Below are 27,834 nucleotides of genomic sequence, written 5' to 3' on the forward strand. Positions count from 1 at the left end.
CATTGATTTCAATTGGAGGCGAAGGTGGTTTTTTCCCTTGAGCGGAATGGAAAAAGACGGGACATGCCCTATCTTCGGGCGTTTATGCCTCTGACCTCCCATTGACATCAATGGGAGGCAGAGAAAGCGTATTTCGCGGCGTTTTAGCAGTGCAAAATCTGCCTCAAAATTCCAAACAGAATTTTGGGGCAGATTTTCCTCCTGCAAAAAACTCTGTGTGAACCCAAAAATGGGAAAAATGAAAGTTCCACTGTAATTGGACGCTATGTTTCCCTGTTAGATAGCTTTTATAAATGAAGCCTAGAGTGTTCACATAAAGTAAGTAAACAGTAGTAAGTTGCTCAATATTGGAGCCTGTTTTGTACAGTTTCTTATGTTTATAGAACCCCTTTAACTGTAGGAGTATGAGAGAACAACATTTCCAATACCTTCACATGAAACACAGATGTAGAATACAAAGTCACTCGCCACTTGATGCAGCAAGTTTTTGTTCAGATAGAAGCCAAGTAGTATCCAATATTCTACAACAGCAGCGAGCATCCCATTCATGTGTGCGGTCATCTCTTGGGATAATGCCTTTCACAAACATAAAAACATGTAAACAAATTCACAATTACCTGAACACCAAACATCCAAATATAATGACAACTACCATACTGTTTAAATAAAGGTGTTAGGCCTCATGCACATGACCGTAGAAGTGTTTTACTGTCCGCAAATATGGATCCGTAGTCATCGGCGTATCTGCCACGCCCGCAAATAGGGTATGTTCACACGGCAGCGTCCGTAACGGCTGAAATTACGGGGATGTTTTCAGGAGAAAACATCCCCGTAATTTCAGCTGTAACGGCATGTGCAGGCGCCTCAACGCCGCGTCGATTACGGACGTAATTGGCGCTGCTTTTCATTGGAGTCAATAAATAACTGCTCCAATTACGTCCCAAGAAGTGACAGGACACTTCTTTGGCGCGGGCATCTATTTACGCGCCGTCTTTTGACAGCGACGCGTAAATATAAGCCTCGTGTGAACAGACAAACGTCAGCCCATTGCTTTCAATGGGCAGATGTTTGTCAACGCTATCGAGGCGCATTTTCGGACGTAATTCGGGAGTTAATACGCCCGAATTACGTCCGTAAATAGGCCGTGTGAACATACCCATACGGTCCATAGTGCATTCCTATTTACAGATCCGCAAAAAAAGGGAGGCTACAAAATGTCACCGTGTCTTAACCCCTTGAGAAGGTCACATGCCATCACATAGCAATGCTTCCGCAATTACGGACAGCTACGGCTGTACAAGCCCATAGACTTCTATGGGCGAGTCCATGACGCAATTCCGGACAGGAATATATTTTTGCAGATAATTTCTACAGCCTGGACACACATCTGTAAATATACGGAAAGGTGTCCGTGGTCTATAGAAATTAATGGGTACACGGCTTATCTGTAATTACGGATAAAAGCTACGGTTGTGTGCATGGGTCTTTAAAAACTATTATCTTATCTTTATACCACAGTTTCTATTTTATCAATCCTGCACCTGGTCAAATAAAGGAAGATTTAACCCTTAGGCTAAGTTCACACTGGGTAGATACGCTGCATAAAAGGTACACCGTGTATCTGCCCCGATGGCCGCAGGGAATTCAGGTAGAAAAACCGCACCATATTGTGGTGCAGTTTTTTGCCTGTGATGTCCACTGCGGAAAACTGCAGCATTTAGCCGGCCTGGTTAAAATTTAATAAAGTGTTTTCTGTTTTTTTTTTAAGTTGCGATTTTTGTGGCGTAATCGCTGCGAAGTAACTCGGTTAAGGGAAGACCCTTAAGTTGAGGAGGTCCGTGGAGCAGTGGCAGGCCGATGGCTGGACTGCCATGACGGTCTCGGCCTATAAGAGGGGTGCGGGGCTCTGTCTCTGGTCACCCATACAGTGGTCTCACACTGAATAGTGGGTTCACCAGCATTCCTGCTGCCGCTACGGCCACTGGGGACTGGGTCACCTAAAAGGGGGGAAGACACAAAAATTCCACCATGCACCGGCAGGGAAGTATGACTAACGTGGCGTACTCGCTGACGACCCCACTGCAACCTAAAAAGAAATAAAAAGCAGAAGACCTGTATGCATATCATGTCTGCCTCCTACAGACACTAGACTAAAACCGATTAGCTTGGTGTAACAGGAGAGGATACAGCCCACTGGGCGGAGCCAACACTTTTTAATTTTTTCCCTAGTGTCAGCCTCCTAAAGGCAGGGGCATATACCCATGGTGCAGTGTCCCCCAATGAATGATTCAACGAGTAAAGCCCTTTACTTACCATGCTTTGGAATCCAACAATGTCTGCTCTCTGCACTGTGTGTGTCCCCAGTGTTGCGAAGCAGAAATGATCTGCAGAGCAAAGCTGAGGAAAGAGGGAGACCAGAGCTTTTGTGCTCCGATTGGTGGAGCTGCCGAGCGTGTCCACGAGAATACACGATCGGCAGCATGGGAACTAAGCAATTGCACTGTGCGCAGTTCCCTTCGTGTAAGTCACAAGGACGTGACCACCCATTTCAAGAGAAAGCAGTAGAGGATTTCACACTTATAGTTACAGCAGCAACACACTCTGGCCTGGAATTTCACAGGGGGATAATATAGGTATAGTTTTAATTATTTTTCTATCCTCTATACAGCTAGTTAGTAAGTATTTTTTCAGTTTATAATTGGAGGTACTCTTTAACCCCTTAAGGACCCAGCCTGTTTGCACCTTAATGACCAGGTCAGATTTTTCAAATCTGGTATGTCTGACTTTGTCGCAGAATAACTCTGTAATCATTTTGCATATCCAAGTAATTCTGACATTGTTTTTTCATCACGTTAGACTTTATTTAGGTGGTAAAAGTAGACTGATACAATTTGCATAAACGAATAAAAAAATACAAAATTTGATGAAATTTTGTAAAAGTTCAAATTTTTCCCTATTTTGAACTGCAATATGTCATATATATACATACATACTGTAAATTTTTATTTAAAAAAAAAAAAAAAAGATATATTTCCATCTCTTTACCCTATTTTGGCAGAACTTTTGAAAAAAAAAAAAAATCGATACATTTTTGACCAATTTAGGAGACTTACAAATTTATTACATAGTTAGTACGGCTGAAAAAAGACACATGTCCATCAAGTTCAACCAAGGGAAGGGAAAAGGGAAGGAAAAATTTCTACACATAGGAGCTAATATTTTTTTGTTCTAGGAAATTATCTAACCCTTTTTTAAAGCCATCTACTGTCCCTGCTGTGACCAGCTCCTGCGGTAGGCTATTCCATAGATTCACAGTTCTCACGGTAAAGAAGCCTTGTCGCCTCTGCAGCTTGAACCTTTTTTTCTCCAGACGGAGGGAGTGCCCCCTTGTTTTTTGAGGGGGTTTTACAAGGAACAGGATTTCACCATATTTTTTGTATGTGCCATTCATATATTTATATAAGTTAATCATGTCCCCCCTTAGTCGTCTTTTTTCAAGGCTAAATAGGTTTAATTCTTTCAATCTTTCCTCATAACTTAAATTCTCCATGCCCCTTATTAGCTTCGTTGCTCTTCTTTGTATTTTTTCCAACTCCAGGGCATCCTTTCTATGAACTGGAGCCCAGAACTGAACTGCATATTCTAGATGAGGCCTCACTAATGCTTTGTAAAGTGGTAATATTACATCCCTGTCCCGCGAGTCCATGCCTCTTTTAATACACGAAAATATCCTGCTGGCCTTTGAAGCAGCTGATTGACACTGCATGCTGTTATTGAATTTATGATTTACAAGTACACCCAGATCCTTCTCAACAAGTGAATCCGCCAGTGTAGCTCCCCCTAGGACATATGATGCATGCAGGTTGTTGGTACGCAGATGCATAACTTTACAGTTATCTACATTAAACTTCATCTGCCAAGTGTAAGCCCAAACACTTAGTTTGTTTAAATCTGCCTGCAATTCATGAACATCTTCCATAGACTGAACTATATTACATAGCTTGGTGTCATCTGCAAAAATAGAAATAGTGCTATTAATCCCATCCTCTATATCATTAATAAATAAGTTGAATAATAGTGGTCCCAGCACTGAACCCTGGGGTACACCACTTATAACCGGTGACCATTCAGAGAAGGAATCATTGACCACAACTCTCTGGATACGGTCCTTGAGCCAATTCTCAATCCAATTACAAACTATATTTTCTAAACCTATAGTCCTTAATTTACCCATTAGGCGTCTATGGGGGACAGTGTCAAATGCCTTTGCAAAGTCCAAAAACACTAAATCCACTAAATCCACAGCGGCCCCTCTGTCTAGACTTCTGCTCACCTCTTCATAAAAACAGATTAGGTTAGTTTGACAACTTCTGTCCTTAGTAAAACCGTGCTGGCTGTCACTTTTAATGCTATTTATTGTCACATAATCCTGTATATAGTCCCTCAATAGCCCCTCAAACATTTTCCCCACGATGGATGTTAAGCTTACTGGTCTATAATTACCTGGGGAAGACCTAGAGCCCTTTTTGAAAATAGGCACCACATTTGCGCTGCGCCAGTCCCTTGGCACTATACCAGTCACTAGAGATTCTCTGAATATTATGAAAAGGGGGACAGAAATAACTGAACTAAGCTCTTTAAGAATTCTAGGGTGTAACCCATCTGGTCCCGGGGCCTTGTGCACATTTATTTTATTTAATTTAGCTTGGACCATCTCTACATTCATCCATTTCAGTATATCAACTGATATATTAACAGCACTGGCACCGGCTACATCAGCTGCTCTTTCTTCAGTTGTATATACAGAGCTAAAGAACCCATTTAGTAACTCTGCCTTCTCTTGATCCCCTGTGATCAACTCCCCATTACCATTATCTAGGGGTCCTACATGTTCAGACCTTGGCTATTTGGCATTTATATACTTGAAGAATTTTTTGGGATTTGTTTTACTATCCTTGGCCACCTGCCTTTCATTTTGTATTTTTGCTAATTTTATTACATTTTTACAGATTTTATTAAGCTCTTTATATTTTACAAAGGCTACAGCTGTACCCTCAGATTTGTATTTTTTAAATGCCCTTTTTTTGTCATGTATTGCCCCTTTCACAGAAGGTGTAAGCCATGTGGGGTTTAATTTGAGTCGTTTATACTTGTTACCTATAGGAATAAATTTTGCACTAAAATAACTCAAAGTAGATTTGAAAATCTCCCATTTATCATTTGTTCCATTATTTGACATTAGTTCTTCCCAGTCCATATCCTGAATTGCAGCCCTCATCCTGGGGAAATTGGCTTTCTTAAAATTAAATGTTTTTGCCCTCCCAGCCTGCGTTTGTTTTTTACAGTATAGGTAAAATGTAACTATATTATGATCACTGTTACCAAGGTTTTCACGAACATTGACATTCCCAACAAGATCTGCATTATTAGAAATGACCAGATCCAACAGAGCTTCACCTCTAGTCGGGTCTTCCACAAACTGGCCCATAAAATTTTCCTGCAACAGGTTGAGGAAATGTCTCCCCTTTGCAGTTGAAGGCGAACCATGACACCAATTAATATCCCGGAAATTAAAATCTCCCATTATCACTACAGTACCCGCCTGTGCAGCCCGCTCCATCTGTTTATATAGCTGAACATCCATCTCCTCAGTTATATTGGGGGGTCTATAGATTACACCAAAAGTAATTTTTTCAGTGTTTACCTCCCTTTCTAGTTCCACTCACAAGGTTTAAACCTCCTCACAGTCTTCACCCACTATTGTCTCTTTCACACTCGCCTTCATATCATTTCTCACATACAGACATACACCACCACCTTTCCTATTTGTCCTGTCTTTCCGAAAAAGTGTAAAACCCTGTAGATTTACAGCCCAGTCATGTGAAGAGTCCAGCCATGTTTCAGCAACACCAACTATATCTATATTTTCTTCCAGTATCAAGGCCTCCAGCTCCCCAATTTTGCTTGCTAGACTTCTGGCATTTGTGAACATACACTTTAACTTGCCTGTCAGTTTTTCACTTTTATTATCAGAAATGTGATTTGACATTAATCGGGCCTTTTTATTTACACTGATGTTTTGTAACGAAAGGATCTCCTTATCTTGTTGTCTTGTCCTCTCCCCACATTCTGTTTCTCCCCCCACCAATATAGTCTGACCCCTCTCTAACCTGGCTACCCCTTTTTTTTCTACATTGACCTCCCTCCTCAGCCCTAGTTTAAATACTTAATTAATGATGTTATAAATTTTGTAGTACATTTGGTTTTCCTGCACTAAGCCAAGTTTTTGCAAGCTCATAGGTGTCATAATGTTGGAAACCCCCATAAATCACGCCATTTTGAAAACTACACCCCTTAAGGTATTCATTAAGGGGTGTTGTAAGTATTTTGACACCACCGTTTTTTTTTGTAAGAATTCATGCAAAGCAGATGAAAAAAAATAAAATTTAACATTTTTCACAAACGTGTCATCTTGTGGAGAGATTTCTTTGTAAAGTGAACATGAAAATGAAGAAACATACCCCAAAATCTATTGCCCTGTTTCTCCTGTCTTCAAAAATACCCCCATTGTGGCCCTAACGCGCTGCCTAGACACACGACAGGGCCCAAAAGGAAGGGAGCACCCAGTCGCTTTCATTTTGCTTGAAAATGTTTTAGGCCCCACTGCACATTTGGAGAGGTTATGAGCTGCCAGAACGATAGAACCTAGACGCCTTAAGGTATTTATCTAGGGGTGTAGTGAGCATTTAGACCCTGCCCTGAATTTATGCAAAGCAAGTGTTGCTTTTTTTTCCACAAAGGTGTCACTTTCATGAATTGTTTTTTTGTAGAAAGCAAAGTAAACTGAGGAAATGCACCCCACATTTTATTGCGCTGGTACTTCTGTGCTAAAAAAAAAAAAACCCCAATGTGGCCCTAATCTGCTGTTTCGATACACAAAAGGCTTTCATGGCATCATTCTAGCTTGAATAATTTACTGGCACCATTTCATGTCTGCAGAGTCTTTGACTGGCTAGGGCAAAAGAAAAATAATTAAAGTAATTGATAAAACAACAACCCTCAAGATATTCATCTAGGGGTATAATGAGAATTTTAATTTTGATTAGACTTTTGCTGAAATCCTAATGATAAGTGGCCAATATGGTAATAAGAAATGGGGTGAAAATTAAGTAGAAAATGAATCTGAAAATAAAGTAATGCAAATGTCTGGCGGGACAAAACGAGAGTACAAACATAAAAAATGTAATAATCTAGTGATGAATGGTATATGCGAAAACATTCGTGCATACAGAGGCCTGGTTTGTCTGGGCAAGTATCACACTGGTAGCCTGTGTCTCATCTTGATCCATTTTTTTAAACACACCCGGCATCTCTTTTGGGGACGTCTCTTATTAGCAGTTGGGGGCACTTGGGATGGAAAATGCTGTCCCGGAATTACTCTGCTGGCCTCGCTTGAGGTTCTAGCCGTGGTCTCCCCACCCTGGTCTCCAAAAATAAAAAAATGTATGACCTTTTCCAGGTAGTTCAGGTAAGATCCCTGGTTTCCTACTTTCCTGTATATAGTAAATGAATAATACAGTGCCATTTGCACAAGATGGATGGTCAATTTTTTGTATCAGACCCTGGACTTTCTAACGGTGCTATAGGGGTGCAGCATTTGGTCGGCAAGGTCCACTCCTCCCATATGTTTATTGTACTGCGGTATGCATAGCGGTTTAGGAATGGTGGCATTCGTCCCTCACACAGAAACAGGGCTCCTTTTATCAGCAAAAATGGAGGTGATCATGAGGACATCTTTCTTTATCCCTGTATTTAACGATCATTATGTCCTCATGACAAAGACCCCGACATTCATTGGCCTTTAATTTTAGGTTCACTAGCGCCTTTGGAAGGCCTTTCTTGTTGCGTCTAATTGTGCCGCAAGCCACTGTTTGTTTTTTTAAATAAAATTTTAAACAGGGGAACACTTGTATAAAAATTGTCAATATACAAGTGGTACCCCTTGTCTAGTAGTGGGTAAATTAGATCCCAGACTATTCGTCCACTTATATTGAGCATTCAGGAGCGTTAATTTGTGTATCCTTTCCCCACTCTGGCGACCTTTTATGCGCTGCCAAAGGTGCACAAGGCGATTTCTCCTCTCCCTGGTAGACCCATCGTGTCGGGTAATGACAGCCTGACACAGGGTATTAGCCACTATGTCAACGAAATGTTAATACCATTTGTTTCTTCCCTGTCCTCTTACCTTAGGGACACCAAGGACACCGTCACCAGGATCCATGAGATCAATGTTACCTCTACCACAATGATAGCGAGCATAGACGTGGAGTCACTTTACACTAATATTCAGCACAAATTAGGACTCACTGCCGTTAAACACTTTCTGAACACTAAAGGCATTCAATTTCAACGTCACAATGATTTTGTTCTGTCACTTTTACGTTTCCTACTTACTCACAATTATTTTATTTTTGATCATAAATATTATCACCAAATAAAGGGTACGGCTATGGGCACGGTCTGTGCACCCACTTATGCGAACCTTTTCTTAGGGTGGTGGGAAGACACTATAGTTTTTTCTGACGATCTCTCCTCCTTCACCTCACATATCTCATTTTGGGGGAGATATATTGATGACATTCTCATCCTCTGGGATGGGGATGTCAACACTTTTCGTGACTTCATGTCTATGCTCAATGCCAATAACATTGGCATGAAATTTACGTATGAAATTCATGATCATACTATAAATTTTCTTGATCTCAAGATATCGTTGGATCCTGGTGGCGGTGTCCAAACGGACGTTTTCCGTAAGGCTACTGCGACCAATAGCCTTCTGCATTGGCAGAGCTATCACCCCTCTGCCCTCAAGAGGGGCATACCAATTGGCCAATACTTGAGGGCCAGACGCAATTGCTCGAGCGAATTAGCCTTTCAAACTGAATGCGATGGTCTTTTTAACAAGTTTACAGGGCGTGGCTACCCTAAAAAGTGGCTACATAGGGCATACGCTAGAGCAAGAGCTTCTGAGAGGAGGGATCTACTGTCAAGTGGTGGTGAAGTTGCTAAGGCGAAGTCATCTGGAGTTATTCGATGCATTGGCACTTTTGATGCCTGCTCTCCTCAGGTTGTCCAAATTCTAAAGAGACACTGGGCTATCCTCACGGCTGACCCTGATCTTAAAGATGCAATAATGGCCAATCCAAGTGTCACTTACCGTAGGGGTAGGAACCTACGGGAATTCTTGGTACATAGCCATTATTCCAAACAATCTAATACCCCGTCGACATGGCTTAAGTCACCCCTGAAGGGTTTCCATCCGTGTGGCAGATGTTCCTTCTGCCCCTTAATGCCGACTGTTAAAAACTTTTCCAATCCGGTCGACGGAAGGCTATATCGAATTGAACAATTTTTGAACTGTCAGAGCAGTGGAGTGATCTACGTTGCCAAGTGTCCCTGTCCCAAGTTATATGTGGGTAAAACCATTCAGGAATTGAGAAGACGTGTGTCTAGACATATAAGTGCGGTGACCTGTAATGAGGATACCGCTCTTTCTAGACACATTGTAAAATTTCATGGAGGTAATCCCAAGCTGCTTAAATTTTGGGGTATTGCCCAGATTAAAATGGGACCCAGAGCGGGCAATTTGGACCGTAAACTTTTGCAAGAGGAAGCGAGGTGGATTCACCGACTTAATACCATATCTCCTTTAGGTCTGATCGAGGGTTTTACCTTCAGTGCGTTTCTCTAATTCTACAGTTGGACATCGAGAAATCTTCTCGGTGTTATTCTTGTCCATACTTTTGGACCTCTGTGGAATCACGTATATACATATAAAGACTACTCATAGTTGAATATTACTTATCTGCCATTGAGTTCTTCACAGCAATGTGGAGGACTCTCCCAAATGATACAAATAATAAAATAATGTAACAATGTGAGAATCATTCTAATCAAATGGTTGGAATGATCTACGTATCGATATTTATTATGGCCTTGACCACGTGATGGAGGCGATTTGTTGTCACTGACATAATATATACATGTTCATTGATCCTGTATTGATCCTTAGAAATATGGTATATCCCCGAGTGGGGATTTTGGAGACACTTTTAGTTGAGAATGACGTTTTTTTTTCCCCCCTCCCTCCTCTGTGGAGAACTACTATATTATTTGATGTGTGTCTGCACATGGGGACTTGGTCCCTTGAACCTGACTTATACTGGTGCACATGTGCCCTAATTCTTTATACTAACTGGACGCAGTAGTACTTGGTTTATGAACCTGGACCGTGACTTAAATAGCAATATAGCAACCGACTGTCAGGGATGTACTTTTTGGCTATATGGGGAGGGATACTGAAAGGTTCCCTCCCCTATTGGTTTATTATCTGATCCCGGCGGTCCGTATCGATGCTGGCTTAATTATTCTATACTTGTCTTAATAGACTATAGGTCCCCTCCTGTACGGCTGTTCCGTGAGCTCGCATTACTGGTGGATGCACGCTTTTTGAATGCCGCTCGTATGACGAGGACGGCAATGGGTACCAATATATATGATGCTAAGCATCGGTAGCCCGAGCGAGCCTCTCTGGCACTAAGTCGCTGGTTGTTGCATCTGCGCAGGCGCTAGCAACTCACTTGTTGAGTCGCGGTCTTAGCTGGTCTAAATACACTAAGTCGTTCTTTCATCCCTGTGCGCATGCGTCGCTACTTGTCTTTGATTGAAGTACCTTACCCTGTTGTTCATTTGTCGGCTGCACACAGCTGAGAGGTCTCGATGTCTCCTTCACTGCCATAGGCCGTTTGGCCCGACACACCTTCAGACACGTCATTTTGCGTGTCTATATTAGGATCTACTTTACTCCGCGCCGCCATTAGCCCCGTGTACCCCTGAGGACGCTACTTAGTAGCGAAACATGTCGGGGGGGCTGTTAATGTTTTAGACACTGCCGTTGACCGGACCTACTGCTACCTACTAGTTGCTAAACAATTTAACTGGTTAGGGAAGATACACTCCTACGTTACACATATACATGCCTGTTCAATCAGGTCACATACTTGTACGTCCGATCTCGGCTGGTGATATTTTTAAATCATAATTGTGGTCTGTCCAGCTATACGTAGCTATTAAAGTTTATAATTATTTTCATATATTAGTGGTGGCTGGGAAATTGGGTTTGGCTGTTGCAGGCAGCTCTTTCTGTGTTTGTGTATATTGTGCCCGCCAGCTACCAGGGGTCACATCCTTGTTCGTTTTCCTTTCCCTCATATACCCTAAACCGGTGGGTGTAGCCAGTGCTGCTTTCGCAGATTTTATAGACTTTCATGCCATATCTGGCTCTCTTGCTGAGTAGGTACTGCCAGAATTTTAATCTCCCCTTAAATAGAACCAGGGATTCATCAATGGCAAGATTCATTTCTGGGGTATATGCCTCTTTATGCAAATTTTTAATTAAAAGGTCTAATAAGAGGCCTTATTTTATATAGCCGATCATAGCTGGGGTCACTTTCTGTTGGACATTGGGAATTGTCCACGTAGTGAATGAAACGAATTATGGCCTCAAAACCTTTGCATTTCATCACTGCACGATTACATGGGGGTATAGTACAGGACATCAGTTGACAATATGACTTATAGTGGGCTTTTTTACAATGCCCATATTTAAAAGAAGGCCCCAAAATTTTAGCATTTCTGCCTGGTCGACTGGATACCAGATGTTGGATCTGGCATAAATAGACGTGGGGTTACTTGCCATATATTGTTGGGCATACAAATTGGTTTGTATAACCATTACGTTAATTAAGTCTTCTGAAAAGAAGAACTTAAAAAAATCTGCCGCACTATATCCGGTGGTATCTATATTAATCCCTGATGCAGAAGTAAAATCAGGAATCTGGGGATTATATGTGGCTGTGGACAGCCAATAGGGTTCACTAGCGCTTGTGTGAGGGTATGTGCACACGAAATGACCAAAAACGTCTGATAATACGGACCTGTTTTCAAGGGAAAACAGCACCTGATTTTCAGACGTTTTTTGAGCAACTCACGTTTTTTCGGCCGTTTTTGGAGCTGTTTTCAATAGAGTCTATGAGAAAACGGCTCCAAAAACGTCCCCAAGAAGTGTCCTGCACTTCTTTTGACGAGGCTGTAAACGACGACGCGTAAATTAGGGGTTGTCGGCACAGTACGTCGGCAAACCCATTCAAATGAACGGGCAGATGTTTGCCGACGTATTGTAGCCCTATTTTCAGACGTAAAACGAGGCATAATACGCCTCGTTTACGTCTGAAAATAGGTCGTGTGAACCCAGCCTTAGGCTGACTTTCGCTCAGCCTGCCCCATCTTGCTTCTGGTTCATTGCTGTCACTGGATGATGACCGCAATAAAAATTGCTCATCAGCCTCACTTGCGTGGTCTGTGTTTGAACACATTATCGCAAAGGCTTCTTCAGCTGTATACAACCGTTGAGTCATTATATATATATATATATATATATATATATATATACACACAGTGAAGGAAATAAGTATTTGATCCCTTGCTGATTTTGTAAGTTTGCCCACTGTCAAAGACATGAACAGTCTAGAATTTTTAGGCTAGGTTAATTTTACCAGTGAGAGATAGATTATATTTAAAACAAAAACAGAAAATCACATAGTCAAAATTATATATATTTATTTGCATTGTGCACAGAGAAATAAAGTATTTGATCCCCTACCGACCATTAAGAGTTCAGCCTCCTCCAGACCAGTTACACGCTCCAAATCAACTTGGTGCCAGACAGCTGTCTTAAATGGTCACCTGTATAAAAGACTCCTGTCCACAGACTCAACTAATCAGTCTGACTCTAACCTCTACAACATGGGCAAGCCCAAAGAGCTTTCTAAGGATGTCAGGGACAAGATCATAGACCTGCACAAGGCTGGAATGGGCTACAAAACCATAAGTAAGACGCTGGGTGAGAAGGAGACAACTGTTGGTGCAACAGTAAGAAAATGGAAGACATACAAAATGACTGTCAATCGACATCGATCTGGGGCTCCATGCAAAATCTCACCTCGTGGGGTAGCCTTGATCCTGAGGAAGGTGAGAGCTCAGCCGAAAACTACACGGGGGGACTTGTTAATGATCTCAAGGCAGCTGGGACCACAGTCACCAAGAAAACCATTGGTAACACTTTACGCCGTAATGGATTAAAATCCTGCAGTGCCCGCAAGGTCCCCCTGCTCAAGAAGGCACATGTACAGGCCTGTCTGAAGTTTGCAAATGAACATCTGGATGTTTCTGAGAGTGATTGGGAGAAGGTGCTGTGGTCAGATGAGACTAAAATTGAGCTCTTTGGCATTAACTCAACTCGCCGTGTTTGGAGGAAGAGAAATGCTGCCTAAGACCCAAAGAACACCGTCCCCACTGTCAAGCATGGAGGTGGAAACATTATGTTTTGGGGGTGTTTCTCTGCTAAGGGCACAGGACTACTTCACCGCATCAATGGGAGAATGGATGGAGCCATGTACCGTCAAATCCTGAGTGACAACCTCCTTCCCTCCACCAGGACATTAAAAATGGCTCGTGGCTGGGTCTTCCAGCACAACAATGACCCGAAACATACAGCCAAGGCAACAAAGGAGTGGCTCAAAAAGAAGCACATTAAGCTCATGGAGTGGCCTAGCCAGTCTCCAGACCTTAATCCCATCGGAAACTTATGGAGGGAGCTGAAGATCCGAGTTGCCAAGCGACAGCCTCGAAATCTTAATGATTTACAGATGATCTGCAAAGAGGAGTGGGCCAAAATTCCATCTAACATGTGTGCAAACCTCATCATCAACTACAAAAAACGTCTGACTGCTGTGCTTGCCAACAAGGGTTTTGCCACCAAGTATTAAGTCTTGTTTGCCAAAGGGATCAAATACTTATTTCTCTGTGCAAAATGCAAATAAATATATATAATTTTGACAATGTGATTTTCTGTTGTTTTTTTTATATAATCTATCTCTCACTGGTAAAATTAACCTAGCCTAAAAATTCTAGACTGTTCATGTCTTTGACAGTGGGCAAACTTACAAAATCAGCAAGGGATCAAATACTTATTTCCTTCACTGTATATATCTATGTATAGTCTATATAACGGAGACTAACTTTTAACTATATTAACGTATTTTTTTATATATATTTTTTTTTTATACGAAATACCCTAATAACGTAACCCTTACTAGCACTGCCTAAAGCCCTATACCGAGCTAACGCAAATTAACGCCCAACCCTAATGCTACCTAACACCCTACACCTTACACTACCTAATACCCTACACCTAACTCTACATAACTCCCTAAACCTAGCGCTACCTAAAACTCTATATATAATCAAATTATTTGATTTGTGTGACACAAAAATGACAGGGGGTATATGGATGGGTGGGGAGGAATCACTGGGGCAGATATGAAGGGGTTAAATCTTTTTCTTTTTTTTTTTTTTAACTTGACTGGAGGACAGGCTGATACAGCTCTGTTCTCCTCACAACCTCTGACAGCAGTGAGGAGATCAGAGCCGTGTACCGGCTTTTTCTCCCGCCTTTTCTACATTGACAGCTGTCATTGGTCTGTCGTCAGTGACTGACCTATCACAGCCATCGCCAGGCTGTGACCACTTTGATTGGTCCCCCGGCCGCTGACTGTGACGATCAGCTGTCTGTGACAGCTGTCGGAACAGTTCTGTCACCGTGTGTAAACACACGGTGACAGTTTAAAGCAATGATGAATGTACGTCAATGAACGTCATGGTGCGAGATCTAGCGTCATAGGTTCTTAGGGGGTTAAAATTAAGAAGGCCTGCTGGAGCATTGTACTGAACAAGCACTTTTTATATTTTGTGTCTCCCCCATCTCCTCATAGATCGTAAGCTCTTGCGAGCAGGGCCCTCACTCCTCTTGTTTGAATTCTAGGTTTTTTTCAACACTATGCACAATTTTTATTTGAATCTCGATTATTTTTTGTTAAATAAACGGGAAAAAAATACCAAGACAGGGTATATATATGGTATACTGCTAGAATACAATGTACAGTATATATGGTGTGGTGCATATATGAGCAGCAGGTGGACAGTGAGACCAGAGTTAAAATACACATAAGGAAAGCTCCAGACGTACGCTTAACGTGTCCTTATGTTACAATTTGCCCGACAGAGGCCAAGAGTGTGTCCTTTTGGTGTCCATTTAACGGATATATTATTGGTATACTGCCAAAAATACAGTAGACACAGACATACGTCTAACATTACTATAACTCACACCAACGCCCGCATGCATAAATAGCGAGTTTTAGAAAATAGTTTCTCAAGCCTTGGATTGCACCTGGAACTGAATGGGTAAGAGACTGCCTGGAAAAATGGGACACCGTATAAAACAATCTGTGCGTTATGCTGATTCCAGACTTCGCGAACTCCAGTCCCCTGACGGTGGCTCCTATTGATTGTCGGCATTCAGTGATGTAGACGTGCTGTGCAACGTGCCTGCTTGTTAATAAAGCTTTTTTTCCCTCTCTCCTGCCATGGGGACGGGGCCTGTAACGATTTCACGATTCTGGGCAAATCTAGAATCGTGCTGACTCGAAATGGTGAATTAATCAAATTAATTCGAGTAATCACCCAGCCCTACCATGGCCCCAAGAAAAAGGATAGTCTTGAATTAAAGATTGCATGCACTGCACATAGGATTCATCTGAGCACTACGTCTGACATCGATTCCTGCTGCTACTTATTGCAAATGTCTCATCCATGTTCACATTATTTTACCCCCTTGACATCTGATCTATTACTCCTGTGACAATTACAAAGATCACAATGTTAAACAGAGTAGCAGCTGACATCAGGCACCTGGACAGATATAACAGAATGTCATGCTCCAAAACAATGCCTGTGCCAATGTCATTAATAACCCAACTGAAATTGACAGGATCATTATAGGGAATGTTTGAAGGATAACCTCTGACAGTCCCATATGGCCTCTATGTATGGCTATCTTCAATTGCTCTGACAGCCTGGCAACGACTTATCTGCAAATTGGACCTTACCCCCGTTTCCCATTATTTCTTGTGAGCAAAACTTTGGACCCCTATGCTCAACAATGGGAACTACAGCCACAACAGCGAATACCCTTATTACTTATCAAGGGCTGCTTACTTGAAAGTTTATGGTCAATGACAAGCCAAGGATTATGATTATTCAGCAATAGTAATACTCACATTATCTATATGATGCATCTTCTTATGAAACATTATTAAAAGATCTGTCAAGACGCTAATATTCTTAGTTAAAAAGACCATTGTTCTGGTTTCGGGCCAAAAGATTCCAACAATAAAAGATGGAAACAAAGTTTTGCGTGAAAAATCTGCTTGTTCACAAAGTCTAAAATAACAATTGGAAAAGTGGAAGTTAGGAATTGTATTAAGAGAGTTTATGTTCCATTGTACATAAAGTGTTACTAGTTTATCTCAACATGAAAATACACCTTGTTAGTTAAATCAAGACATTTTAACACTTTCGCAATATACATAACTAGGTTGAACCTGTAGGTTTGCTCTGCAATGGAAATGTATCTGTTAAATCTCATAAGGATTTGATAAGTAAGTGTAGAGAATCAGTTCCTCTTCAAAACAATTCGAGAAGATACATTATTGTTTTCTTTTTTACTATAAAATGTCAGTCAGTATTGACTGTTAAGTCCTGTCCTTCAGGAATTTTGAGGCAGATATTGAACTGCCTGCACTTTTTCCCCCAGTTTTTGCAGCATTCTTCGCTTGCGGCCATTGAAAAAACGCAGCGGAAAACGCTCAGAAACTAGTGCCGTAGGTCTTTTCTGCTTCCCATTTATTCAATGGGAGGTCAGAGGCGGAAACCGCTGTAAGAAAGGACATGCCGCTTTTTTTTCCTGAGAGCGACCAAAAGCCGCCAGCGGGAAAAAAAAACGCCTCTGCCTTCTATTAAAATCAATGGGGGGCAATTTTAGACGTTTTTTGGCGATGATTCCAACGCTGTTTCCGCGCCAAATAACTGTGTGAACTGACCCTTATTGTCAACGACGTGGAGGTGTCCCTTTGACTTCACTGATTTTCTACATTAGGCAGCCTGATTCAGTAGAAAAGTAGAAGTGCAATATAAAATATAACCATTAATAAATAGATTTCTAATATATCACCAATAAATGTGTAACTAACATAATAATTAGCTAAAAAGCTGCTTAGCAGTGGAAGGTAATGGTCTCACTGTGGTTCCCACAATCTATTCTGTCAGTATTTTTTACTCGTATCCCATCTTTTATCTATCCCTACACTTTCCTTATTGTTCCCTTCTAGAAAAATACGCCAAAAATGGGGCCCAATACAGGAACCTAACTTGGTTGAACCCTAATATGACCTTACACTCCATACAGTACAATACATGTAAATAGGGTTTTCCAAACCAGATTCACACATTACGGATTTTTCTGCTGAGGATTTGAGGACATGCTGTGGATATTTGCAGAATATCTATTATGTTGCTTTTCAGCACGGATTTCTCCCTTTGCAATTCAAATCTGCAGCATAAGCCGTATATATAAAACACCCATTTCTACTGTGTTTCTTACATCGGATTGTAACATTTGCTTCCTGGTAGATGGACCGGATTCTTCATCGCCCCATGAATCGTCATCAGTTCCCTTGTCCAAGTTTTTGACACTATTTTTTATAATTACCCTATTTCTCACTCCCTACTGGTAATATTTGCACTTTTCATAAAAAAAAAAAAAATTTAATTTGTAAATAGTTAATAAAAGGTGAGATTTTTTTTGTTTACTTTTATAATTTGGTTGATTAATATGGGGTTTCAGATGGGCATATTGTGTGTAAATATGTGACATTGCATTTGTACGAATAAATGAGAAAAAGGGAGGATTTTAAAGTGTGGCGGGAATAAACTCAAAACACAGATGAATGCCTATTTTCAATCTGAACAAAGTCAGTTATTACAAAAAAGAACACACCTATCCAATAGGTATCCAGATGACCTGTACAGTAAATAGAACATACAGTATATGATACACATCTGGGTAAATTTATATGTATCTCAAAATGGGTAAGGCTATATTCATACGACGGTTAAAAATGGCTGGGTAACAGCCCGTGAATACTGGCTATCAAAAAATAGAAGATTTTCTATTTTTGTCTGTTTTCACAGCCAGACGGTCCCCATAAAAGTCAATGGATCCGTTTTTCAGAAAGCCATCCACGTGACGGCCGTTAAAAATTTATCCTGGCACTCACAAGGCCATATGAGAATCCCTGGCCAGAGAGCATCAGACAGTTGATCCGTTTTAACAGCCTTTTTTTTTTTTACTGTGGTGTGACTATAGCCTATTACTAGTATAGCAAAACAAAGTTCACAACATAATCTACAAATCAGGGATAAACTCACTTTTTACTCAGTGCTTTTGTTTCCTCTTGCATCACATTTGTCAGAAATTTTAGTATTGTTGCAACAATTTTTCTCCTTTTATGACTATCAATTTCCATATCAGCTGTTTCATGGCATAAGCAGAATCTGTCCTCTAGACAACACCTTCAAAAAGAGGATGAGAAACTTCAATAAAAACAGCAAATGTTTCAAAACTTCTGGTTGTTCAATGAACAAAACAAGTGATATTTTTGTGCTGCATTTAGTTACCAGGTGTACTTTTAGCCAATGCTTATTGTACAGTACACCATTTTCTCACTTCTACAAAAAGGAATCTATTAGACATACCCTTCCCAGACTGTGTATCCATTGCACAACCATTATCAAGCGGTTTGTAAGGTTCTGTTCACAATTCCATTATTCACTTTTTGTCAGGATTTAAGAAATTTTTATGGCATAAACAGGACATTCTGTATTCTTGCAAACAAAAAAACAAACAAGGAAACCTGATGGACCCCATTGTAAATCAATGGCGGTCATCAGGTATCTTTAGGTTACATTTGAAAAAAGATCCAACAAATTTGTTATGGCTTTATTATAAACTGAAGCCATGACACTAAATACAGCCTTAGATGCAGTATTCCAAAGAATGTACTTAGATTTGCTTGGAATTCAACACTAGCACCGCTATCAGCAGTGGAGTTTATGTCTGGTATGCAACTCTTTGAGAAATATACAGAATAGGGAGACCAAAAGGTATAGTTCCCTTTTAAGGACACTTGCAAAATGAATACATGTAAGAGATTATTTTTTATACACTATAGAATATTTTTGATAAAGTCTTAACTAGTTTAAAGGCTGCTTACTGTATAAGAGTTTCGATGAAAGACCATGTCCCCTTCTTGCAAACTGGACACTGAAGAACATTAAGGTAGTACTGTACCATATGACTGGATTCCCAAGGAGGTCGATAATGCACAAGGTTGGAAAACATATCAAAAAATTGACCAAAGTTGATGATGTCTACATTCCCCTAAAAGAAAATAGAATCCAAAATAAAACAATGCTCCACAATAAAAAAACATAAAAGAATGCAAAGCAACCCAGGCAACAAGTGTGAGAGCGGCTTGTGCTGTGTGATCTCTCTCGAAAGATCACAGTCTTGTTGTTCTGCAGAGAGAATGTGCTCTTGCGAGAGAGATCACAGAGCACAAGCCGCTCTCCCACAGTCCATAGCCGATTGGACAGTGTCAGAGCGATAAGTAACACACCCCCATGCCATTTATAAATAAAGAACCAAGGAAGAAAGATGCCAATCTTCACACTACTGCAGATAATTCCGGTAATAAATGTGGGTCCTTTAACACGTTTTGGATCACTCGCTTTGATAAGCCTCGAGCTTTCAGCACTGCGGCTTCAACAGCCAAGCCGTTAAACATAGGGATTGTTAACGGGTGGAAGAGAGGCCCCTTAAAGAGCAGATCGTGCCTAAGAGGTAAGCACCACGGAACATCGACTAGTAGAGCCACCACGTTGGTCTACCAACAACAGCTCGGCCGGGCCGGAGCGATGAAGTTGGTCGTATTTTTCTTGGCCTTGATCCTGCTGAAGAACTTGGGAAGAAGAGACAGCAGGGGAAGAAGAGACAGCAGGGGAAAAATATAGATCAGGCTGAAGTAATCCCATGGAGACACCATAGCGTCGGCCATGTAAGCCTTCGGGTCCCGAGACCTTGAGATGAAGAGGGGCAATTGAGTCGAGACGCCAGCAAGTCCAAGTCTGGCATGCACCACCTGAAACAGAATTGTTTCTAACCCCTCATGATGAAGGGCCCGAGCCCCTGGGTCAAACGGTTTGGAACTGAGATAATCCGCGACCCAATTGTCAACCCCAAGAATGTGGACTGCCGAGAGAGAAGGAACATGAAGCTCAGCCCACTCCAGAATCGTGGATGCTTCCGCCATTGCTGATCAACTCTGTATCCTGCTTTGGTGATTGAGGTAGGTGACTGCGGTGTCTGTCTGGACTTGGACCGGACTTTTGGAGAATGGCATCTTGGTGGGACCAGAGACCCCAGACTATGAGATTTCAAAAGGCACCTCCCCAACCCCGAAGGCTGGCGTCCATGGAGAGGACCTGCCAGTGGAAAGAGAGAAAGGAGTGGACCTGAGAGATTGCCGAGGAGGAGAGTCACGAGAGAAGAGTCCAGCAGACGATCGAGGGATGGATTCTGTTGTCTAGGGAATACGAAGAGCGGTTCCACCAGGAAAGGACCGCCCTCTGAAGCAGACGAGTGTGAAACTGGGCATAGAAAATTTCCTCAATTGAAGCCACCATGGATCCCAGAACCTTCATTGAAAAGTGGAGAGAGGTGGGAGTGTCCCACCACAGAGCACATACTCCCTGCTTCAGGGTGGACAATTCCCCCGGGAGGAAGGGACACCCGGTCCGAGTTGGTATCGAACACCATTCCCACATAAGTGAGTCTCCAATGGGGAGTCAGGCAAGATTTGGATTTGGACGGGTACTTAAATGAGGATATCGACAAGATAGGGGCCGACTGAAATCCCCCTGAAACAAAAATTACCATGATCACAGATAGCCGTGGGGCGAACAGGAGGGCCACAAATTGGTAGCAATGAAGGGGAACTACAAATTACAGGAAACGCTTCTGGGAAGAGTAAATGGGGACGTTCAGGTACACATCCCTGATGTCCACTGAGAAGAGGTAGTCCCCCATTTCCATAGAGGCGATTACCGACCGGAGGGACTCCATGCGGAAATGACAGATCTTGACATAGGCGTTCTGAAGTTTTAGGTCCAGAATGGGGTGAACTGAATGTCCACTTTGTGGACCACAAAAGTACGGAGTAAAACTCTCAAAATTCTTGGCCTGGAGGAACAGGGACAATTAATCCTTGACTCAAGAAAGTTTATTGCTCAAAAAAAGGCGCCTGTCAGACAGAAGGCATACAAATTCGATCTTAAACCTTGAGAAGACTACTTCCAGCACCCTGGCGTCCAAGATGTGAGATAGCAAGACGTCATTGAAGAGTAGAAGTCTGCCCCAATCAAGACCCAAGGCGGGAGGAATCTTCAAGAGAAACTGGTCTTACTTGCTACAAGCTCTTCGGCCTAAAGGGGGAGTTCCAAGCGGTGCTTAAATGAAGGTCTGTTCTTAAGAGTCTTGGTGAGACTGCTTTGCGGATGCCCGTAAAGCAAGGAATCTACGAAAGGGATGAAAACGAAATTCCAGTTTCCAGAGATTAGGAGCACGACTAGCTTTAGTTTGAGGCAGGTGAGCGCTTTTCCAACCTGTTGCTTCCGAGATGATTTCGTCCAAAGAGATCTCAGCAAACAAAAGGGAAGGGCTGTCAAGGAGCGTTTAGAAGAATTGTTGGCAGACCAGACCGAAGGATCCACAGCTGCAGGCTTCAACCATTTTGAGGAAATAGCCTCTGGAAAAGGATACATAAGATCCAGACGGGAGGTCTAGGCAAATTTTTTACTAGGTTTTTATCATAATAAAAAGAGTATATACTAAACAGTTGGATACCATCCAATGTACAGAATAGTTAACCCAATATGGAAAAGAATACAGTAATAAACATGCAAGAAACGGAGGCGAGCACCCGTGTAAAACCTATGCGAAGTACAAATCAGAGATTAACTGTCTTTTATTGTCAACTGGAGGAGTATTAATAAAAGGTTTCAAAAAACCGTTTGGTGAGTGTTTCTAGGCAAATTTCTTATCACAATGTTTTCATTCCTTCGAGACTACCGCTTCAAACTCTGAGTGGGAGGTGAAAAGTTTGTGCGATCGCCTGGGGAGAAGGTTCCACATCTGTGAGATGTAAGGTGTCTCTGACCACAGTGAAGAGATTGTCAACCGTAGAGGCCAACTTGGTCTATTGTGGTCATTCAGCTCCAAATTGGAATCCGAGAGTTCACCCTCGGATAAGGGTTATTGGTGAGGGCAATAAGTGTCAAATAGGTCTCCGCGTGGATCTAACCCGTTTAGGAGGCCTGCCACAGAAAGAAGAATTGAACGGAGAGTCCCTAGAAGTCAGCAAGGCAAGCCTAAATGCCAATCATGGACTGGGTGACATTGGAGAGGTCACCGATAACCCTGGAGAGGGAATGAGCCCATTACGGATCACCTTTAGTATTAGGCGTGGGTATTGCTGGGGATGGCTGAGATGGTTCGGCCACAGGTTGGGCATCTAAAGATGTTTGGCCTGGAGGCTGGCATGCATCGCACAGATGAGTAGGTTGATCACACGAGAATTTTTGGCCACATGTGGAACAGGCAAAGTGAACTACATAAACTATTTATCGGAAGGATTCTCCTCTAATGTGAGACGTGGCAGTAAAGTCCACTTAATATACTGCAAGAGACAAAACTGTGATTCCCTTGAAGGGTGTAATGGCAGCCTGAGGTTACCTAGAGTGTTCTAGGTACATACTACGGTAATTTACTGGTTCCGTGTCTGAGAAAGGTTTGGGAACAAAAGAGGGGGTGCCAATGGCAAATCCTACTTGTTTGGAAAAAGAATAACAAGATCCCAGTGCCAACAGCAGCCCTGGAGAGGTCCATTGACACTGTGTCTCCGTTTGTCTGTAAGAAGCAAAAAGAAAGAGATTATGACCTGCCCTCTCTCCGTGCCACAATTGGTTGCCGGCGGTCAGGGGACGGCCGCACACCAATCGCTAACCAAGAGCAGGGGCATGAGTGCTGCACCATAATGGAAAGCCGCCAAGAGAAATGGTGGCTGTGGGACGCAGGACATAGTCTCCTCACCGAAGGTACCACTGGGGAAGAGCAAGGAGACGCCCAACTTAGAAGCGCCAGGAGGAGTGCGCCTTAGTGATGCACGAGTATAAAATTATGCAAAAATGTGCGAGGCACATGGTTAAAGGAGGGCAGGGGGAGTGAGGTAATACTTACCTGTCCTGAAGTCCAGTTCATCCCCGGAATGTAAGACCAGCAGTGAAGTACCCTCCGTGTGCCAGCTGCGGTGAGGTTGGACACTGGTGGGGAGCAAAGGGAGATGACCCTTAGGTTGGTGGGCAACAGAGGAGCTTGTGCTCTTGTCCCTCGTCTTCAGAATGGCAGGGGGACAGTGCATTGAAACATTGGGCGCCCGCCAAACGTTGGAGTAAGTAGGGGACAGAATCATCCATTAAGCACTGGAAAAAAAGAAGAGAGAAAAATGGACTAACATAAAAAAGCAAAGGCTAGCTCAGTGCCTGTAGGAGCGGTATATACTGTAGGAAGGGCCAACACCTTTTTGATTCTTAGTGTCACGCCCCCTAGTGGCAACAGCATATACCCATGGTCTGTGTCTCCCCCCCCCCCCATAAGATGAACAGGAAAAAGAAATACGAATATGCACGCTTTAAACAATATATGCAAAATCGAAAGCATTTTACCTGCATGAAGTGCTTGAGGAGCAACTCAAACAAATGCTGAGGAAAGACCAATGGAATAAGGCGTCCAATTTCTCCAAATGCTTCTGTAAAAAATTGTCCTTCAATAAGCTCTTCAATTCTGTTCAGACTTGTTCGGCCAATTTCAACTTTCCCCTACAAGTGTCAAAGGGTTTGGTGAAGAACACTGAAGTAAAAGACTTAGCTGAGTGAAGACACGATGCATGTTACTCACACTCAAAAGGGAAAAACACAGTGGTTGTGGCAATTAGTATTCAAGACTTGCAGTGACGCGACCATGGCTTTATACGTGAACATGACTTCATAAGGCAACATCTACAGTACATGTAGTCTGCATCTTCTGCCTGTGTTTGTATTCTATAGTCTAAAAACCTACTTAGGAAATTGGCATAGGAGGGTGTATGTGTTATTCAGTAAAAAAAAAATGTATATTGATATTTTGCGTCACAGGGACGGATAGTAGTATGTACAGCATTTGAATATATCAAAATACGGAGCTGTGAATAAAAAAAAAAAAAGTACTTGGTAATTTTCCAATTTCTTCTATTCCTGCATATTTGTCACACTTAACTGTTTTTAGTTGATCAAGCTACTTTAATACTAGACAAAGATAACCGACGTAGACACAAAATGCTGTCTTTAAATTAGGATTTCATTTATTGAAGAAAAAAATGCTGTTAATCCCTTCCTGGACCTATATGAAAAAATAATTGCCACTTAGTTACTTAGTTTCACACGCCACACCCAGGCACGATTACTGCCAGACATGTTGAATCTAAACATCACTTAAATAGAACCAGTCCAAAAATATGAAGCAGGCTAGAAGGTCTCTAAATGCAGCACATGATGCCACGTCCTAAAGAGATTCAAATACAGATGTCAAACAAAGTTATTAAAATCTACCAGTATGAAAAAAGACTACAAAGCCATTGCTAAGGCCAACCATAGTGAAAGCCATTATCCACAAACGGAGAAAATATTAACAGTGGTGAACAATTCCAGGAGTGGCCGGCCTACCAAGATTTTACCAAGAGCGCCTTGACCCAGGAGGTCACAAAAGAACACTACAAACACCTGAAGAACTGCAGGCCTCACTCGCCTCAGTTAAAGGGCTTCTACACTTTGGACAATCCCTACAAGTTAGGAGGGTACTCTGAAAATAAGCAGATCCCAAAGGGTATAAACTGAACAAGCACTTTAAGGTCTATGTACCAGATTCCATAATAAGAAACTGGGCAAAATTGGCATCTGTGGGAGAGTTGCAAGGCGAAAACCACAGCTAACCAAAAAGAACACAAAGGTTTCTCTCACATTTGCCAAAAAACATCTAGAATGACCCCACAAGACTTTTGGGATATTCTGTGCACTGATTGAGTCAAAGGGTGAACCTTTTGAAACACATGGGTCTCATTACATCTGGCATAAAGCTTTCACCGCATTCCACCATAAGAACATCATACCCACAGTCAAACATGTTGGTGGTAGTTTCTTGGTCTGGGGCTTCTTTGCTTCTGCAGGACCTGGACGACTTGTTATAATTGATGGAACCATGAATTCTGCTCTCTGTCACAAAATCCTAAAAATCCCGTCAGTTTGTGACCTAAAGCTCAAGTTCAGTTAGGTTATGCAGCAGGACAATTATCTGAAGCACACAAGCAAGTCCACCTCTGAATGACTCAAAAGAACCAAATCAAAGGTTTTGAGGTGGCCGAGTCAAAGTTCTGACTTGAATCCCATTGAGATGCTGTGGCAAGAACTTATATGGGCAATTCATATTTGAAAACCCTCCAATGTTGCCGAATTAAAATAATTCTGCAAGGAAGAGACCCTCAAAATTCCTCCACAGTGATGTAAAACACTCATCACAAGTTATAGCAAACGTTTGATTGCAGTAGTAATGCCAAGTGTGGCACAACCAGTTATTTTTCACATGGATGATATAGGTTTTTAATAAATCCTATCCTTAATAAATGGAATGATGATTTAAAAGCTGCATTTTGTGTTTAATTGTGTTCTCTTTATTTTATATTAAAATTAGTTGGATGATCTCAAAATTTATGTGAGACAAATTAGCATAAATAGAAGGACAAATTATATATTTACTAGGAAGGATAGAGGACCTTCAGTTAGAGAGTAAATATAAAATGTTAACACAAATGCTGATATTATGGCCCTGCTGACATCACGTTTGTGATATCCATTTAGCGTGTACGTCGGAAGGGCTCTCGATGCATACGCTGAACATGTCCATATTTGTCCTTTTGGCCTCTGTCGAGATGGTATACGTGTCAGTAGGGATGCACGATGCATCGAAACTTCGATACTGTTTCGATACTCTGCATCCCCAAACGGTTCGATAACGTTATTTCATGTATTTCGATACTTAGTTGTGCGGCCGCACAGCTCAGTATTGTAACATATGAATGTATGAGAGCGGGGCTGCGGCTGTGTGATACAGTCATTGCCGCTCTCCTGAGTCCTGATAACAAGTGCGCGGGGTCAGGATGATGCGATGCGGCCGACGCTGCACTAATGAGCAGCGGCACTGAAAACAGATCATGGCAGGCACACTACAAAACACCCCCATGTTCTGTCTTCAGTGCCTGTACCGCCGCTCATTAGTGCAGCGCCGGCCGCATCTCCTCATGCTGACCGCGCATGCACTTCCTGTCAGGAGTGGGGCAATGACTGTATTACACAGCCGCAGCCCCGCTGGCAGAGATCAGAGAAACCTCTCATCTCCGTCGTTATTTCCGTGAATGCTGCGATCATAGCTGACTGCAGCATTCACGGGAAAATGAGAAGGGGGAATGCCCCTTGGATCACGTCACAGGGAATTCCTGTGACGCGATTGATGGACATACCATATATGGGCAAGGAGCCCAGGGTCCATTGTAGGACCCCATGGCTGTCCTACCATATTTCCTGTTAGGACATACCTAAATATGCCCTAACAACTGCCTGTGTACTATCCGTACACAGGCTAATGTACTGGCATATAGATATATGCCAGTACATTAAAGTTTAAAAAATAAAGTAAAAACATAAAGTAATGTTAAATTTAAAAAAAATACACATACACCTTTTTTACAATAAACATTAAAATAAGTCTCAATACATAAAATATACACACATTCAGTATCGGCGCGGCCGTAATGACCTGCACAACAATTTTTTTGCATCATTTATGATGTGTGCGCTGTAAAAAAAAAACTAAAAAACTGCTTTCTATCACTTATTATGGGGCACAAGTTGTGATGAATTTAACCTCCATGTGCCTCACATTAATAGTAATTAACCCCATCATGTACCTCACACATTAACCCATTATGACTGAGAAATATGATGGGGTTAATTACTATTAATGTGAGGCACGTGGAGGTTAAATTCATCATCACACCTCGCGCCTCACATCAGAAAATTGAAGAACTTTTTTTTTTTATGACTGTTGGCAAAGTATCGAATTTGTATCGAAATCGCAATACTAAACTAAGTATCGGTATCGAAGTCCAAATTCTGGTATCGTGACATCCCTACGTGTCAGTACACTTTTTTTTTTTTTTTTTGGAAGAATGAAATAGGGTAGTAGACTACACTTTGTCATCCCGTCGGATCTTGCAAAATAACATTTTTTTTTTTATTAAACATGGAAACTTATGGGTGACGTATGCCACTGTATGCCATACATCAAAGTCATCTGTTTAACGGATACACCTTGGATTTTCCAATAGCCTTTCATGACGTATCCGTTAAACAGATAACATTATAGTCTATGGGTGAATTATATATTAATTGGATGCCTATTAGTGGCATCTGTCACCCATAAACTACAATGGTATCAGTTTAACAGATGTGTCATAAAACTCTCATGACCCCGATTCATGACGTATCCCTTTAAAGCAAACCATTAAAGAGATTTTTCCCAACATATACGTTAATTATAGGCAAAAACATCAT

The 27,834-nt window shown here is 41.8% G+C and overlaps 1 protein-coding gene across 3 annotated transcripts in view; it reads right to left on the reverse strand.

The window, feature by feature from the left end:
• The window catches only part of SLF1 (SMC5/6 complex localization factor 1), a 168,912-nt gene that overhangs the window by 45,172 nt on the left and 95,906 nt on the right, over positions 1-27,834 (reverse strand). For all 3 annotated transcript variants that reach the window (XM_075837184.1, XM_075837192.1, XM_075837177.1), the window contains exons 8-12: positions 23,860-24,012; positions 19,293-19,459; positions 18,448-18,591; positions 16,239-16,401; positions 429-576 (exon numbers count right to left, since the gene is read on the reverse strand). In XM_075837184.1, the coding sequence (XP_075693299.1) occupies positions 429-576; positions 16,239-16,401; positions 18,448-18,591; positions 19,293-19,459; positions 23,860-24,012 (775 nt within the window). The remainder of the gene's footprint in view (positions 1-428; positions 577-16,238; positions 16,402-18,447; positions 18,592-19,292; positions 19,460-23,859; positions 24,013-27,834) is intronic.

The sequence above is a fragment of the Rhinoderma darwinii genome, chromosome 1 (genome assembly GCF_050947455.1).
Source record: "Rhinoderma darwinii isolate aRhiDar2 chromosome 1, aRhiDar2.hap1, whole genome shotgun sequence".
In the NCBI taxonomy this organism is placed as follows: domain Eukaryota; kingdom Metazoa; phylum Chordata; class Amphibia; order Anura; family Rhinodermatidae; genus Rhinoderma; species Rhinoderma darwinii.